General features: G+C 42.1%; 1 protein-coding gene across 6 annotated transcripts in view; it reads right to left on the reverse strand.

Annotated features, from left to right (window-relative positions):
- grik2 (glutamate receptor, ionotropic, kainate 2) overlaps nucleotides 1-19,413 on the reverse strand; it is a 410,021-nt gene that overhangs the window by 121,198 nt on the left and 269,410 nt on the right. For all 6 annotated transcript variants that reach the window (XM_079561307.1, XM_079561303.1, XM_079561302.1 and 3 more), the window contains 2 exons: nucleotides 16,626-16,769; nucleotides 11,286-11,393 (listed from right to left, as the gene is read on the reverse strand). In XM_079561307.1, the coding sequence (XP_079417433.1) occupies nucleotides 11,286-11,393; nucleotides 16,626-16,769 (252 nt within the window). The remainder of the gene's footprint in view (nucleotides 1-11,285; nucleotides 11,394-16,625; nucleotides 16,770-19,413) is intronic.

The following is a 19,413-nucleotide window of genomic DNA, read 5'->3' on the forward strand; positions in this document are numbered from 1 at the left end:
ACATGCATGAGACCCATGTGTGTTCATTAGCATGCACTGACCCGACCAAATAAACCAAAACTGGCATCGGCAAAACTCTACTTTTCAATTAAAGGTCCTATATCATGCAAAATCTACTTTTTGGAGCTTTTAACCATATTGTAATTTTTCCTAACAATAAGAATGTTATAGCCGGTGCAGACCCTCTTCAGTGAGTGTGTTTATAAGCTGCTGTGGACGTTAGCACTAGCCCCGTTAGCATAAGCGAATGTGTTAGCCTATTTATGGAATCATGACTGTTCACACTTGTTTGTGTTTAGACATGAGGAATTCAATACTACGTTTTTATCTTCTTTCATGTAATTGATTGTGTTCTGCAAGGGGCGATATTGAAGTACAACCTTTCTCGACACAGAAGGTCAAAGAGCTTTAAGAGGTGGGCTGAAGAATTGATTGTTAGTCTAAAACGCACGACACAGCGCCCCCTCCTGGACAGCCCACACGACATGCCGGGACAGGATTGTAATTGCAGATGAGCTTTTTAATTCTGCCTGCTTGAGTGCGGAGCGCGTGTGAAGAGGTGTTTCACGAACAGGCGGAATTATGCGCAGAGGGTCAGGAGGCGAGTCCTCGAGTGTTTGTGGTGATTATTTGCAGCGACTCGAACTCCCGCTGATAATCTCATGAATCTAAAGTGAGAGCTGCCACTGGAGACGCCGAGCGAGAATGAGATGCAAAATATGAAACAGTCAAAGCAATTCAGAGCCGATCACAACCACTTTCTATTTTTTTCCCCGTCCCTTTGTTCCTCTCGAGAAGAGTGGGATGTTTTATCACTTCAAACTTGGGGTGTATTGATATCTAAATCTCACATTACGACGACATTATGAGATAACGATGTCCGTGAGGGCTCTCGATTGTCCCGTTTCATTCAGTTTAAGAGAATGTCACCCCTGACTGATGATGAGGAGTTAATCAACTTTTAGCCCGAGGACAGACTGAAATGTGCTCATTCAATGTGTTACTCCATGGGATTCCTCTTTTTCCCCGTTGTCTATATATCTTTTCTCTTTCTTTTTTTTTCCTTGTGGGTCTAAGAATAGTGCACGCCCAGGGATAATTATCCATCTGCTGCTTCACTGTCGACTGTCGGACATTTCCCATCTGCTTGTCTATTTCATTGCTTGATTTTCAAACTGTTTCTATTTGATCAGATCAGCAGATTTTGTGAAGCCATGTGAGGCGACTGATGTGAGGATTCAATAAAAGGAAGGGGACAGTGATATTACTGTATATAGCACTTATCACATGACAAGGCCCATGGGTTTGAATCCCGGGCTGGGTGGAGTAACACAGATCCAGAAGCTCCTGAACAAGATCTTGGCTCACGATCTGGAGATGTTTGTTTTGTTTGTATACTTTGTCCCCGTAGGGAACTTTATCCTCTGCATTTAACCCATCCTTCGATGCTGCAGAGGCAACCCTTAAGGAACAGTGGTCGACGGCCGGTGCCCCATCCCTATGATGTGGAGCCAGGGTGGTGGTCAGAATCACCTGGGTGGAGGATTCACCTATTGCACATGTTTTTAATGGTAGGGGAAACCAGATCAGCCGGAGGAAACCTACACAGACAAAGGGAGAACATGCAAAGACCACACAGAAAGGTGGGAATCGAACCCGGGACCTTCTAACTGTGAAGCGGAGGTGGTAGTGCACGGTCCCCCCAGTGGGTCCCCTACTGGGTCCTACTTGGTGGCTGTAAGCTACTAATGCAGCCACACCTGCCCTGACTGACCATTTACCACGTAGCTATAATGTGTTGTTTACATCCTGATCTCTTTTTATGTCAGTGCCCTCTGCTGGACACCTGTGGAATCATTTCCTTTTTAAAATTGAAGCTGCCCCCTAGTGGCTGGAGTGAGCATTCTGGTCAGTTCTTTAAAAAAACATAGCTCCACACAAGAATGGGTTGGATACTTGCTTTTCTTTTTAATACTCAGGAATTTGTGCTCTACCAGTTGGGATGGATTAAATCCAATCGGCCTTGTGTTTGACACATGTGCAACAGAGGAATCAAAGATGCTGATGGGCTTTACGCACATGAGTGTGACTTCCGGGTGAATTCTCCGGAGGCCACTGCTGTCTATCCATCCTTCTTCTTCCACTTGCCCCTTTTCGGGTCGTGGGGGCAGCTGTTGGAGCTGCCCAAAAAACATTGCACCCGCCCCTATGGCTCCTCCTGTAGGTGGTGGGTCCAAGGGAGGACGACCTCACGATTAACCGGGCCTGTTGGTCTCTCATAAGGGGCTACAGAATCGCTCTTTGTCTGACCCGTCACCTAGGACCAGTTTGCCCTGGGAGACTCTACCAGGGGCACGATTCGTTCGCTCAAACCCCTCCACCACGTTAAGGTGGCGGTTCCAGGAGGGCTGCTCTTCCTCTGCCAATGTTTCCATAATAGCAGCGTCTTGTTCAAATAAATAAATAAATAGCCATGAATAGAGAGGAAAAGCACCCTCCTCCGGATAATTCCTGTGTCGCTCACGTACATTAAGCCCATTGAAAGTCCCCTATGGAACAAGCGAAATACCCTTTAGTTTCGTGTTTGCGTGAGCCTATTTGTACAGCTGTTCCTCCCTGCTGCTAATCCCATGCATTTTAAACCACAAACTGCCACCAGGACAAGATGTAAAATATACAACAGACACGCTCTTAGAGACTTGTCATCCCCGCTCGCAGGCGCCAGAGAGCTCTGCTAAATTAATCTTGAATCGGAACTTCTTTAACATATGGCGCCATGTTGGTTGCCGCGGGCGACGTCTTTGTGGTTCGAAGCTCCATCAAACGCAGCGACAGAGGAGCCCAGAGCTGCGTTTCTCTTCTCTCAAAAACAAAGGGACTGTCGGCTTTGACTTTAGCTACGGGCGCTAAAGAGCAGAGCGAAGAGACGGAGCTAGTGTTTCAGGGAAGACATTTAGAGACAGCTGGAGTGTCTTAATGGGAGGCAACAGTCCATTTAGGTACTTTTGTTATCTGAATAACCAGGTTTTTAACTGCACTTTCAGGCGTATATGTTACCTACTATTCGGTTGGCTCGACTGATCTTTCTGTGCTCTCTGTAAGGGTATACGAAAGGGTTTGGAGTAGGTACTCCACTTTGCTCAAAAGGGTTTGGCTGCAGACTGCCAGACCTCCATGGTAGGTCTCCATGTGCCCGCCACTCACAGGCATCAACAGTATTATCATTATTTTACACATTAAAAAAACTCTCTAATTCTAATTTGCCATCCATTTAAGGTTGATATATCGATAGTATATAAAAGTAATTTGAGCCTGTATTGCAGTGATTCCCAACGTTTTTGTCTCGCGTACCCCTTAAGTCGTTCTTTTTACACTCCGAGTACCCCCTACCTCGAGGATGAAGCAAAATGAAGTAAAATTAGTCAAAATCAAACTTTTTGCTGAACAACCTCATTAAAACTAACTTTTCTTCGAAATTAATTTTGAAAGTCAACTGAGTTTTAAGTTCTTTTTAATCTGAAATAATTCCAAGTACCTCCCGTACCCCTGGTTGGGAAACAGCGAGCGCTCTTTTAGAAACAAATCAGGAAAGGACAAGGTAAGTAAAAACAATGTGGACTTGGTGAAAATGGTCTGAGTAATGTTTTGGTAGCATTACATGAATCAAATCGAGGTCTGCAGCCACACCCTTGTCTGTTTCCCCCACCAATCTTGCAGGGAAAATTGGTGATTGTAACCTGGCAAGAGCCAGATTGATATTACAGTGCTAATGCTATTAGTGATCGCTCGGTTTTAAATTTGAGGAGAGGACACACTTCTGGAGCAGTGTTTGCTGCTGCTTGTATCTAGAAAACTGCAAATCCATAATATATTTAGTTTTGAAAAATGTGTGTGTTTGTAAAGTCTGTAGCAGCACACCTTGTGTTTGTCCGCTGTCACCGCAGAATTAATTTAATTCATTTAGTCCAAGCCAATTTTGGTTCAGATTCAAAGTCGTCTGATAGATACTGCTAATCTAAAGATATATACCGTCCTACAGAAAAAAAAACAAAAAAAAAACATTAGACCCCAAGACTCCCTCTTTCTTAGCTTTTGCTCTGTGCACTGGCAAAAGTTCATCCTCTTTCTGAACAATTATGGAAGGCATTGAACATAGATTTAAGTTCCAACATATACAATTTTACTGGAAATAAGGTCAATATAATCTTAAATCAGAAAATGTAGCACAAAATCATATGGTCAAACACAGCGCAATATGGTATGTTTAGTGGTAGGAATATATACAGGTAGTAAATATGTCTCTGTTGTTTTCCGGTGGTTTATATTCTGCATTTTATGTTAATCACTGTTCCCATAACTTTACCTCCACCTGGACTTGAACATATCTTTATTAGCCTCATTAATATGCCGTGCACATTGCGCTTTGTCAGAATGCAGATCGAGTGTCAGTTTCCATGATCACATTTACATAATTTAACTGTGACATTTTGGCTGTCCCCGCGGCTCGCTGAACTACAGCGTGTCGAGAGAGGGAGGTCCGGAATCTCAATCCGGACTTTTGTAACACGTCAGCCCTGTCTCCTGTCTGCCTCTGAACTTTAAAACCAACGGAGGCTCTATGTAGGGTTCATCTTGATATACTGTGACATCATCGCCACCAAGAGAACACTATTATTAAGATGCTTGATCTGGAGTGTTGTCACCCTAAAAAAGCAAGGGGAGTCTGCTGGCCGCGAGGTCTAAGGCTGTGAAAAAACAAACCAGAGGAAAGAAGCAGCTGAAAGAATAACTGTGAAGGTTAGTCTGTGAAAATCACCACGTTATGAAGTGAAATATCAAAGGTGGAGGAGTTTAAGCCAAAAAATATTTTGTGATAAAAGAGGCAAAGTTGACATGAATGCTCACTGGATCCTACTAGAAAACCCCTAAGCCACCATGTTGATTTTTTAGTGCAGCAAACAGGTTTTAAGCAACATTCATGACAAATTATATCACAACGTGTATGAAGCAAAATGAAGCATTTGCTGCTTAAAGAAGTACTCACAGTGGAAAATGTAACGGAAGAGTGCAGATACTTCAATAGAATTTTACTCAAGTAGAAGTGAAGCATGCTGTATGTACTGTAAGCTACTCTAAAATGTACAATTTATTCCAAAAGCTACTTAAGTACATGTACGTGACTATGTATACTTGAGTACTATTCGCCTCTGGAATGGAATATGTTGTTCTGAATTCTCATTTTGGATACAGACCGGATTGTACCGGGAAATGTGAATGTTTATTACATCGTTTATGGAGTAGGTGTATATAAGCTTTTTTGAGCTTCTAGAAATAGATCATGTGAATGTGAATATTGTAAAAAGTTAAGAATGTAAACTGTTCAAAAAAGTATATAAAATAAAAATTATAAATGCTTTGGCCAAAATGATGTTAAAGTTTCATTTCATTTATCTATTTAAAATGGACATAGCAATTACATTGGATGAACCAGATGCATTGTTTAAAGTTTTAGCACATGCAATTTTTTTTTTATTAAACAAGACAGTTTGCATAATGTCACACAAAGTCACTTTGGCCCGATTTGAGCCCCTGTTTGAGCTCTCTGGTAAAGATGTTAATATTAGTCTGCAAATTAAAGGCTTTCAAGTTTAATCGGTTGCGTACAATTGACCACCTAAGTAATATTAGATAATAATATTTTTTCTTAGGTCTCTCCCTTTGCTGATCTCAGACATGAATCAGAATCCCCGGGCTATTACTTACTGACCAATGTTTGTTCTCGATCTCCTCATTTTGCAAAGGAGTGGCTTTCTGGTCCAATTACGATTTCAGTCTCACTATTTGATCACTTCGCAATCTCACAGGCTTCAATCACTTTAAGGCGAAACACTGCTGGTGCAAAGGAAAACAAAAAATCCAAATCCAAATTTCTGTTGCACATTACTGATATGAATATGAGGGGAAAAACAAGTAATGAAGTGACGCCACTGAGCGCTGTGGGCCAACCTGACACGCCTGTATTTGGAGCTAGGGGAACCGTAGTACCCGGAGGAAACCTGGCTGGTTGCCTTCAGTGCTCCTCTGAACAGTGCACTGCCTCCTGGGTTTGTCCCTGTTTCAGAGCGTGGTGTCCTGCACTGGTCGGCTCCTCCACCTCCTCCTTCCTCTCAGCACATTTCCCTCCACTCCCTTTTTTTGCGTTTGCCCCTTTTTTGTTTACTCTAGCACCTCCACGCCTCCACGGTCCGGTGTGGGGGCTCTTGGTGCCTCTTCGGTGTGTGTTTGTTTACTCTTAAAAAGCTGCTTCCTTGGGGACCATTATGGACTCCATCCGTCCACCCATTTTCTTCCACTTCTCCGTTGCCAGGCCATGGGGAAACCGTTCGGGTCTCCAAAATCACAAAGCACCAGTCCCCTATGGCTCCTCCTGCAGGTGGTGAGTCCACAGAATGACGGCCTCCTAACCGGGCATGTTGGTCTCTCATAAGGGGCTTCTGAACCGCCCTCTGTCTGACCCGTCAACTAGGACCTGTTTGCAATTGGGAGACCCTACCAAACTACAAATTCTGGTCCAAAGCGCAAATGCTCAAAGTCCAGAGTAGAGCCAAGCCATGCTAAGAAGTGACAGAGGAAAAAAATGTCTGAATAACTAAATAACTTCAAACTTCATAGAGGGTTTTATACAATACTTTACTTATGTAACAGGATAAACTTTCTTTTATTTTCCCTCTATAATGTTCCAGCGGTGCTCCTGGCAGCGCCTATAAGTTCAGGGTTTAGGGATTAGGTTTCACTGCGGGACCTCTCCCAGTAGCGGAAGAGAACAGAGTCTTCTTCATAAACAAATGCCTGGGAGCTGGAGCCGACAGCGCGCCATGCTAATTGGGCAAAAGGGAAAATGAATTCCTCTAACAGCGTCTCTATGGGCCCCGCATACTCCCACCAGACAGTCTGTATGCGCTCTCTGTCTGGGAGTTTTCACTGTGTCGGGGAGAGACAGGAGATTAAACGGGGTTGGCAGCCTCATTATGGCAACACAATGAGTTATATTTTGAAGATATTATTGTAATCTATTTTGTGACGAACTTGAAGAAAGAGAAGCATCACATGTGTAAGTTTCATGCCACAGGATGGGTCAAATGTGGGGAATAAAAACACCCTCTCCTGTAAATACTATAGGCGGATACCAAAATGTGTTGCATTGTGTCCATCCCAAGTGTGCGAAAGCAAAAAAGCCCCCTCATCCTGGTTCACCATTGTCCTCTGTCCTTATAAGTCTTGCTCCATCTCATTTCAAACTCTTGGTGGTTTACTGAAGGGGGCTTGGACGCTGTATTGAAGAAGTCGGACGTCGTCTTGTCTCCACCTTACAAAAACCTTTGTAAATGAGCTGTCAAGACACATCACAGCAACATCACGTGACCACGCTGAAGCAGACTGCCGGAGGTGAGCGATTGAAACTGTCAGGTATAAAGACCACACTGGACATCTTAAAGGGATATTTCAGGAGACATAGGGTCTCATTAGTTATCCAGAGTGTTGCTGATTTCCGGAGATATTTCATTATTGTAATTCATGCAGTATTATATATATTATATATAGTATTATATTTGAAGAGTTTCGTGGCGCTAGGCTTGTGCAAGGCTAGCACAATTCTATGGTATCAGCTACACTGCATTAACAACAGTCTGACACACTCCACAGAGCACCTGAGGCAAATCACTTACAACGCCAGACTAATGAACTAATGAATGTTTGTGTCGAATATAATAATTTTTGGAATATAACTGACCTTGCATCACATGAATGATCGCATTTTGAGGGACTATTTTCTAGCAGATCACTCCGCCGCTGCGTAGCTTATACAACCACGAAGCTGATGCTGCTCAAATATAACTTATTTCAAATGCAAAATGGTTAAAATTACTCTATCGACACAGACATTTATATGGTTAGTCTGGTGTTATAAGTGATTTGCCTCAGGTGCACTGTGGAGCGGGTCAGACTGTTTTTAATGCAGGCTAGCTGATATCGTAGAAATGTGCTAGCCTTGCATTAGCCTAGCACCATGTAACTCTTCAAATATAAGAACTGCATGAATTACAATAAAAATATCTCCAGAAATCAGCAACACTCTGGATAACTAGGAAATGAGGCCCTAGGTGAAAAATCCTGAAATATCTCTTAAAGAATGTTAATGTGAGAAGAACCTCATTGCATTACTTTGCAGTTGGAATTGGTGATAACTAATGTAAGAGTCTATAAAGCTGCAATCATGATCAAAAGAACTCAGCACGAGTTATTCCTACAGACTCCGGTGGTGCTTCAATACTTTTTCAGTGATGTATTATGAAAGAAATCCTCCCTGGGAAAGGCTCATGACTCATTGGAAGTGGTTCTGCACTGCACTTGGCCCCTAACCCACCATTTGAGAAACTCAAGTATACGTATGGGAACTACTGTTCCATACTTTCCATCAATCACACATGAATAATTTTAATCTAGGTGATTTCCCGAGTTTCATTAAATTAGAAACTGTATTGAACTTCTCCCCACTCCTTTTGAGCCCAAGTGTCTTTTCTGTCCTTCTGTTGAATAGGTTTCTTGCAATACAATGCTGCTCAAATGAAAAAATTAATGCAATTAAATATATAGCAACGGCATGGCATCGGATCGAAACTAATCACTGCGAGACACTGCAGGTGAATAGGGTAAAAAAAATAATTGCAGAGATATCAATTTGAAACCTTTGTTGATACATTTTGTTGATCAGTAATGTACTGCTACAAATATGAGAAAAAATATAATGCAAGTTTTCTGTCATTTCATGTTTTCATAGAAAACATAAAAATTGCCTAGATTTTCAGTGACGAATACTAAATAATGGATAGAACCAAATATAAATATGTGGTTTGATATATATGGTATATATGGTTTTATTTTTTTGACATATTAGTAACAAAGATTTTTGGGTGATTTTGGATCTTGTTTTGCCTTGTTTTTTAGGTTAAACGCTGAATAAATCAGGCTGGAGCAAAAACCTCATTTAGAGAAAACCAGCCCTAAAGTTTACAAAATACAATTCGGCACAATTCTCTTCCGTACCGGGAGTCTCGCAGAATTATATATCACATTTGGGGAACAGTGTCATCATGGACACCCTTCGCAGGACACGTGGATGCAAAATATGTCAACGTTTGGGAAAGACGGCTTTGTTGCTATATCCGGTTTATCTCTGCCTCGCTAGCAAAAAAACATCAAAAAATAAGCATCGCACTGGGTAAGTTTTGTCATTTTTATACTCTGACATGAAAACTAAGGAGTAAAGGGAGGAAACCAGCTAAAAATCAATACTCTCACCTGCCATGTCTCGCCTTAATTCTAAATACCTCAGGCCAGTGTCTTGGTCAAGACTACCAAGCTGATGGTTTAGCCCAGGGGTGTACAAACTTCATCAAGGATATTGAAGTTTATATGACATTAAGGAAAGCTTATCAGTGCAAAGGCGAGGTTTTAACTGTGTCCAACACCTTTACTTAGACTTGAGGGCCGCCAAAATGTGGGCTAAGGGCCGCATTTGGCCCATGGGTTGCACTTTGGGCACTACTGGTTTAGCCTATTCAAGTTGTTCTAGATTGATGCGGGGAACCGGAGCGTCCAGAGAAAAACCCTCCCAGTCACAGAGCGAACATGCAGATTCCACAAAAGAAAATGAACTGGGAATTGAAACAGCAACAACTTTTGTATCAATTGTCCAACTTCCACAAAGCAATGACCACTGAATTACTCTCTTAAATGTGTACCGAGACCATCCTGAATATTGAATACCCACTGACAGGCGGATGTGTGCCCATGGAATTTCTGATTACGTTGCTACTTGTCAGTTCGGCAATTCCATTGAGCCACTTTTGACAAGAACAACATAGCGGCGGTTGGACAAATCAGGCTGCTGTAGCCCCGGATCCGCGCCGGCTCCATTCGTTATAATGACATGGAGTTGGTTCTAGCAGGGAGTGTGTAGGAAGGCTGGTCTGTGCTCTGCATTGGGAGTGAGGAGTACAGATTGTATAGTGCTATAGTGAGCCCTCGGGGTGATGTGTGTCAGAAAGTCCCCTGCTAAAACGCCCGCAGCAATTCCATGTCACGGCGGATTTAAACAGAGAGACTCAAGGTTACAATGGTTTCTGTGGTAACAAGTGGTCAGGAATTTGCACTGTGGACTGACGTGGCTTTGATGCATCTTGTAAACTTCCTGGTCATTTTGTTTGGTACATCCATCCAGTGTCTGGCTATTCTCAAAGGCCTTGCTGTTGTCTAGCTATTTTCAATTCCACTTTTTTGATTGACACAGTAAGGGCACTGAGGCAAAACTTTTATTTAAGCAAACACACAAAGCCTCCCAACCACCATCAAACCAAAAATAATGATAACTAGCCCTTGAATAGAGGGCGCTTGTTTGTGCCGGTGGACAGTCCTGGTTATTCCAGGTTACCCTGGTTAGCATGTTACAATCGCCTACAGCTCATTGTTTATGAAAAGTCTGCAATAAACCACAAATGCTTCTGTATGTGATCATCATGAAGGCTGTGCTATGTAGTTGCCAGCTTTATTCACGTTATTAGTGCATAATACTTGTTTTCCCAGGGTCGATGCGAGCTAGCTAGACAACAAAATGTGTGTGAACATTGTTTCAGGGTTGCTTTATGTAGATGGTGGTTGAATTTACTTTATTTCTGCATATTTCTCGTCTTCACATGATCGATTGGAGCTTTAGCTTGTAGCATTAGCTTTCTCCGGAGGGAATGCTCCGTGCATCATCAAGGCCCACATTCACAGCGCAGATTCAGCCAAAGAAATACGTTTTCTTTTAATCCTGGGTGTTTGGTAAAAGAAACACTGATGTGTGGCATAGGATCTGTGCTGGTGGCTCCGCTCCAACATCATTGTTGGGGAAAGCTCCTGATTGGTCGACGCTCGCAAATTTACCAACTCTTGAAATCTCAAAACAAGTCAACCCCCCTCGACCATCTGAACCACACGAACATACTGTATTTATGCTAAGACAAATTCTGCTGTTTTGGTTTTATTGAGTTTATTTGCCATTTAAGTGCCATTTTATGTATACTAAACACTTCTGTCCATTTTACTCTACTATATGTTTCATCTTGTTGCTGTTGACAATAACAAGCCATCTCATCCTTCTTCATTCCTCCCCATTGCCGGCAGAGAGTAAAAAGGTACCGAATCAAAGCAAAGAGTGCGAAGTGATGCCCCAAAAAACTGACCTTCTCCAGCCCGTCCTCCTTCAGGCTGATCACGTCCAGGTCGAAATCAGTGCGCAGTCCATTCGTTCTGTTGAAAGTGATCCTCCCGGTGAGGCCGTCCCAGTGAGCCTGCACAAAAGACACACAAAAATGAAACAATTAAAAAAAAAAGAAAATCGACCCAGTGCATCAGACACAGTTCACACATGTTCCGTATCCTGTCTGGTCCCGAAGTCACACTCCTCCTCACACTTTGTTGCCGGTAGTGCAGTTGTGGGAAGGCAATTACCTGATCTGTACACACATTTAGGGCAGTGATGGGCACAATGTGGCATGAAAGTGGATCCTGACTCGGAGACGGGGCTCGGTTTGCGGAGTTCAGTGAGACGAGTGGGAGGAACCGGCGTCGGCATTCAAACAGTGTGTGTGTGCGTGCGTGTGTGTGTGTGCGTGCGTGTGCATGTTTGTGTGTGACAAATCCATGTCTAACCTGCTCATTTTGGAAACAAGAACTGAGCGGTGGGAGGTGTCTGCACAGTTTGCATGATTTGGGTGCTAAATATTTTATTGCTCGCTGCAAAGATGCACACAACTATATTTAGCTGCAATTTGGAAAACCACACTGCTAAAAGTCATTTGTTTTGAACGACTGATTTTTTTCATTGAAACTGACATTTTTCATTTTAGTGAACATGTTGCATGTTGGTTACAAAGCAGTAGTAAGCACAAAGCAGTCTCTTCATTTCCAATACAAAGTTAGTTGGACAACTGACGGGACGGTTAACCAATCAGAGAAACAAATCATGTGTCCAAATTACAAACAAACATGGTGGCTTGAAGTACTCGGCAGAAAACTCAATGCTGTTAATCAGAGAGGGGAGAAGTTCTGAAATAAGCTCTAAAGGATTTAGAGCAGGGGTGTCAAACATATGGCCCACGGGCCTGATCTGGCCCACGAGATGATTTAATCTGGTCCCTGCCCTGTAGAGCATATATTCCAGAGTATGTAAAAAGTATGTCTTGTGGGAAATTGATGATTTTTTAGCTAATGTTTTTTTATGAGTTTAATCTATGTGCTTTAAGTTTCAGTTGAAACCAATCTTTTCACACGCACATTGCTGTAACAATACCCCATTTCTTGCTCTTGCATTCTTTTGCTCAAACTTATGGAGCCCTCACCAGTGTTGTGAAAAACACCTCCAAATAAGGCATAAGGAAGACACTTGTAGTGGAAAACTACTGAGAGAAAAGCTTGATGACCTTGGCCTGAGCTCAACTCATCTCCTATCTCTTCGTGAACGTCACATTTTTTCTGATATATATTTGTAAGAGCGCAGTTAGACGGTGCCGTTTCCTGGGACGGCCCCGTTCGAGCACCGTGTGTATATTGTTAGGGACTTTAGCATTCAGATAACCTGTGTTTAGAAATTGTAATTGTTATAGGGAATAAATCTTCTTTGACTAAAGCTACTGAATTCTGGTGGTTTCTCCTTGGACCTTGGGATCAACGAACACGCTTGGCGAGACCTTTTTGATACTTTAATACTTTAAACTTAACTGTTTAACTGTGTTTAAATTGATCTTATGGAGTCAGATCTTATGTAAATTAGAGTGCTAATATTTCCTGTAAAATCGCCTACAGTCTCTAGCCCATTCCTGTGTGGAGTTATGATTTTTTAAGGAATAACCAGAATGCTTATTCTAGCCACTAGGGGTGTTCCACACGTGTCCAGCAGAGGGCACTGACATAATAAGAGCTCAGGATATGAACAACACATTATATAGACACGTGGTAAATGGACAGTCTGCCCCAGGGCGACAGTGGCTTCAGTAACAGCTTACCACCACCTAGTGTGGAGTGAATGAATAATGACTACAATGTAGTACTTTGAGGAACTTGTGACACAGGCTTGCAAAGTGCAATACAAGTGTAAGCCGTTGTTTTTAATGAAGCTACAGTTAAGTTGGGGCTTTGACCAAATCACAGCTTATTATTATTCATTTAATGGGAAAATGTTCTGTATTACATGCGTCCCGCGACCCGCCGTTGGAGCTAAATTTCGACCCCTGATTTAGAGCCTGATCTTCCATCTGGCACAACAACAGCGTTGGTGCAGAAGAGCAGAAGAGTGACATCTTCCAAGCAGACAAACGATGGCCAGGAAGGGGTTGACTACGGCGTGGTGTGACTGCAACAACCACTTGCTACTTCCCCTTTTTTCTCCCATAGACTCATCTTTACATTAGCATCAAGTGCGGCCTCATGTAGCGCACTGTAATTCCTTTAGCATTTAGGCTACATCATTTCCAAGCTTGTACAGGACAAGCTACAAACTTTATTCCTGTGAGGTAATCTCACATCTCACAATGGTGAAGGTAAGAAGACTTCATTAACATCATATGAACAATACAAATTATTTTCCTTATCAAAGTTTATAAGTGCTCTGGCTCGACATTAGCACTAGCCAAACAGCTAAATGCTACGATTAACAACACTCACGAGCTACATCGGTTGGGACGATTTGAAGTCATAAGCTGTCATAAGCATATATCATAAGCTGCAGTTACACGTATGACCTGAGGTGGCAGTAGTGAGTATAAAATGGCCAACTTGCATCTAACCCCTTTAAAGTAGGCCTGGTTGACTCTTTTGAACAATTACTGACAGCTATGTCCACAGTAAAACAAAAAATGCTGAAAATATAATGTATTTCGTTGCAATTCTATATTATGTAACTATCACTATAGAGTCTTTTACTCGTTTCCCCACAATCCCCCTCTGTGTGAGTCAAACGCACAGCCTTTCTTTGTAAAATGTTCGCTGTATAAGCTTAATCTCACCATTCATCTGCAGATCTGAAAGGAGAAGATCCTTATAGAAAGCACCAAATATAGAACTATGATCCCGTTATTCTATGTGAGCCTGTGCAATATCTTTAGTAGGCTACATGCAAGTTCCTATAGGCATCATGCTTTGGATAGTGTAAGAAATGGAGCCTCAGACAGGAAAAAAATAAACAAAACTTTTTTTTTTTCCCAGACTCCAGGTTGTTCATCGATTAATTATGTTTTGCGTGGCACAATCTAAATTTGACGTCTATCAGTCTATCAACCTTTTACGCAAAGCTTTTGTCTCCAGTTGCAAGCCTCTTTCTAAATCTCAAAATGGCCGCCCCATCTTCACAGTAGAACAATTCTTTCCAGTCGAATGGCCACAGAGATAAATCAGCGCGCGTTCATTCGTATTCCGCGGCGTCTCTCGGCTCCGGGCTTATTTACATTCTGCCTCTGTCTGCGCTCCACGTGTGAGACTCGAGCGCCTGTGTGATCGTGTGTGTGATTGCGAGACGGGGCCAGGTAGGGCACATCTAAAGGCGGATTAACCGCAGAGAGGACGCAACTGCGGCTGGAGCAAAGGTGGCGGCCATCTTTCGACAGTAGAATAAAGTTAATTTTCATTATGGAAAAAAAAGAAAATTAATAGATGCGGGAACTAAAATAAATTGAGATGCTGTAAAAAAAAAAAAAAAAGCCTTATTTAAAAACAGGACACGTCCGACTTATATCCAAGTGAATGTAATGTTTCATTTCGCTCATTACGACTGGAGACAGCTGTTGATCGCTTCTGGTGCCTCCCTGTGGTTTTGTTCCTGTCATTTCATCAAGCCAGTCGTGACAGTAAATAAGTAAAAACATTTCATCATGACATTATTTTCAAATAAATGTACTGTAGGTGGCCATGAATGTAAGTAAATGTAGGAAACCCTGTTCAGTATGTTGGTCCACAATCCCCTCCACTTTGGATTTGGACTGGGCTTGGTTTGACTCTTGTCTGACCTTTTTGTGTTGAGGGAAATCAAACCTCTATAGAGCTGAACCATAGACACTTTTCTATACCGATCTCCAGTGAGGAAGTAGCATGGTCCAGAGATGTATTACTTAAGACCGAGACAGTGACATATGACTCGACTTGAGGTTTAGACAAGAGGACACAGACTTGAATGATTAAGCTCTCGAGTCCTCGGCACTACCGTCAAGTGTTAACATGATGGTTTAAGTTCAAAGACAGTTACAGTGGTCCTGATTGGCTAGTCGGTGAGTGAGCCTCTTCTCGCTGCAGAGAGGATCTCTGTCAGTGTCCCGTCAACACATCATCACATGCTGCACTGCACGCCGCCAGAGTCACAGCAACACAGGCCGGGCATGAACAGACTCCGCACTTTTCCACGAAAATGAACAGCGTCAGAATGTGGCGCTCGCCTCAGCTAAACACACACCTTCTGAAGCCTGAAACTGCTATGATAAAGCTTTGGTCGTAGCTACGATTGTCTCTTAGTTTGAACCATCGCACAGAGACGAGAGCAGCTCACGATGATACCATCCCCACATGTGAACTAGTGAAAAAGTGTATAAAGTGTGTGGTCAGTGGTTTTACAGCCTTAAAACATAGATCATTGTAAATAAACTGACTATTTCACGGACAGTGTTGGGAGGTAATGGAATACATGTACCGTCGTTACACCACCGCTCACACGAGGGAGAGACACACAAGGAGCCGCCCAGAGGAGGAGGGAGAGAACCCACATCGTATAGTGACACTAACTTTACACCAGTTACCAATTATTATACTACCAACTTTCGACACCCTTTACTTTTAAGGTCTGAAGTTTTATTTTGAAATGTATGCACAAATATGACAATGAATGGATAATCTTCAATACCTTCAACAACCAAAAATGATTATTTTTTTGGATCTGGATATTTATTTTGAAATTTATGTCAAAATATGACGATTTATGGATAATACTATTTAATAGATTCTACAGCTTTCACTGTGTTGATCACTGTAGTGACACTAAATTGGCACCAGTTATGAATTATTAAATTAGCAACTTACTATAACCTTTATTTTCCAGGTCTGGACCTTTATTTTGAAATCCCTGCCAAAATATGACAATTTGTGGAAACAATTCTTCAATAGCTTCTACAGTTTTCACTGTAGTGACACTAAATTTACAACAGTTGCCAATTATTGTACTAGCAACTTTCACAAATATGACAATTTAGGGATAATCTTCAATATCTTTTAATTTTGATCATTGTTGAGCAGTCTGTAGTACTGTAGTGGCACTAAATTTAGACTAGTTACCAATTATCATACTAGCAACTTACTACAACCTTTACTTTTTCGATCTGGATGTTTATTTTGAAATTTACGTCAAAATATGACTATGAATATGACGTGAAAGTGACTTGGACTACATTGTAATGGCTCGGACTTGAACATCAGCACTTTTCCTTGGACTTCATCTTGCAAACTTTGACTTGAACAATGAGGACTCCAGGGTGACTTGGACCCACCTCTTTGATGAGGGCCATGAAGCGATTGCCGAACCTCCAGGGCTTGTGTCTGTTGCACTGGAGTGAGCTGACGGTGATCTGCGAGGACTGCTGCACCGCCACGGCCACCACGTGCACCGCGTCGTACATCAGCGCCGCGTCCGTCTGAAGAGAGAAACAACAAACATGTCAGGGACAACGGGAAGACGGTGACTGGGGTCTGGAGAAATGAAAACAAAAAAACAAATAGCAATCATAAAACAATGCAATCCTGTTCCTTTACGTTTGAGAGCTACATCATGAGGTATGAGTTAGAAACGGGAGCTTCAGCTGCGACAATTCCACCATCCTGATCCAAACAACACGGGAAGTCAACAGCTCATAAAAACTACAACACCCACACATCAGATTACAAAAAGCGATCCGTATCCTCTTACACACCACTGACTTAAAGTAGATTTACAACTGGAATAAGGAGTACATAACATATACAATTCTAAGGCCCTGTCCATACGAAGTCAAGCTGAGGAACAAACGCAAAGATATTTTATCAATCCAGTGTATCGTCCATACGAGCCCGGCCTTTTTGGGGGTCTGTAAACGAACATTTTCCAAACTAGGTCCCAGAGTGGAAAGATCTCAAAACGCCGCTTACGTGGCTCCGTTATCCATAATCTACTGACCTTAAAAAGAGTTTTACTCATGGACCTATGATGGTTTTACTCCGCTCCTCTTTGCTCCACTGCAGTCCACAAGCCACAGGTGACAAGTAGAAAAACACGGCCGAGTCTGTGTTTTTGAACTGACAGTAAAAGTCAATGACAGGTTTTTCTGCTTTAGTCTCGCTATGTCTGAAGAATAAACTCTCCTCCTCATCTCTTCTGTAGATCATAAATCCTTGAATCAGTTTCATTTTCTCTGTTTACATTCCACGTAAGTTTACTGCACATACGCCCTCTACATCTTGTTCTTTTATCTGTGTTAGCGTCACAGCGCCTCACACAGGCCTGGAAGATTAACTGTGCTATTCTCACAGACCTGAGTCGACCACGCACACATTTACTAAGCTGGCTTCGGGCTTACAAAGAAAGTTTCTGAAAACATGAGCATTTTGCCTCCATGTGGATACAGCCTGAGTGACCGCACATTGGTCAAACTGCTGCTGTGTTCAATAAATAAATAAAAACTATAGGCTGTGATCTTCACTGTCTCTGGAAGTTTCCAACATGACCCACCGTAATGATATGAAACGTAACATAACAAGCAGCTTCAGTCTCGCTCTCTACAACACAGCCCTAGAAATAAAAATGCTCTGCTCAAATATTCCACAAAATCCTGTTCATCAGCATTATCAAGTTTTGATTCAAAATGAGCCTCTTGTTCAATTGAACAGGAGGAGCTTTTTTAGAACAGGAGGAGCTCTTGGGAGCTAAGAACAGCCATGGGAAAGGTTCAAAGATTACTCAAAGTTGCACAAGCGGGTCAAAACACAGCTTCAGGTTTGTTTGTGATGAGAGAACATTGTAACATGGTTAAAAAGCTCTAAAACGTCAAGTTTGCTTAAGACCGCCCCCCTCCTTCAAAGTTAATTTCGATGTATAATTTCAAATTCTATGTCTGTAAAATGAATCCCTTTCTCTCGCACGCCTTTCATTTGAACATTTTCTTGTGATTTTCCTAGTGTCTGCTTGTTTTACTCAACGTTGATTACGCTAAAACAAGCACACTCCATGGGTCAAATTCCCTATAGGAAAAACAGAAATCCAAATCGTGTATGCGAGTTATGTGCAAGTGATGCAGAGATGATGTGTTTTGTGATATACTGTGGTTGCCCATAGCCACGCATACGTCAGAGCAAACAATACACGGAGGGAAAAATGCCAGAGAAAACAGAAGAAGTGGAAGAGGAGGGAGGAGGGGAAAAGGCATTAAGATGGAGGACAAAACGTGCAGCAAATCACCACAGCGCGGCTTTGAAAACACAAGAATCTCAGTCATTATGAGGGATCAAACGGGTTCTCCCACAGTCCTCATGGATATTTGATGGCTTCTGAAGAGAGCGCGGCTTTAGCATCACTTTAAAAAGGAATAAAACACAGGGATATCGATCTGCAGCGATAAATGAGGCCAATGTATGATAAAGAATACTAATTTGAGCTGAAGGGAGTTTCAACAGACTGAGAAGAGTGCTTGTGTAATAAAAAATCATATGCTTGAGCCATTTTCTGGCATGAGAATTCATGAAGCCTCTATATATATGCAGGATAGGCCCATGACTAATGTGATGCCTTTTTAAGACTCTCTTGAGGTATTGCAAAAACGTTGCGCCACATTGACATATATAGCCAGACACACACTTTTAACTTTGTGTTGTACTTTTAAAGGAGCACAAATTAAGACATTTATTTACTGGGCCTACGGTAGACTTTATATTGGAAAAAAAGGGGTTTTAAACTTTTTCAATGTTATTTTGAATGTTACAGGGTCATGCTTTTTTGTTTCTAGGTTTCTTGAATATTCCTATTACTTCACAGCAGCCATTCCCATCCCATTCGCATCATGGCCCGCCCTTACCGTTCCAAAGATCCTACTGCAGCCGCACAATACTTATTTTTCGCTTTTTTTTTTTTTTTTAAGATTTCAAAAACTGAAAACATATTTTAAAGAACGAATAACCATGACTGTGGGATAAACTGATTTAAAGTGAAATTTAACAAATACATTTCCTTTCTCTTTTTCCCCCAAGTGCAATTGGTTTGCAAACAGGCTTTTGTGGCCCCCCCAGCAGTGCCTTTGAGGCCCCCCAGGG

This window comes from Gobius niger, assembly GCF_951799975.1.
Source record: "Gobius niger genome assembly, chromosome: 8".
Taxonomy (NCBI): domain Eukaryota; kingdom Metazoa; phylum Chordata; class Actinopteri; order Gobiiformes; family Gobiidae; genus Gobius; species Gobius niger.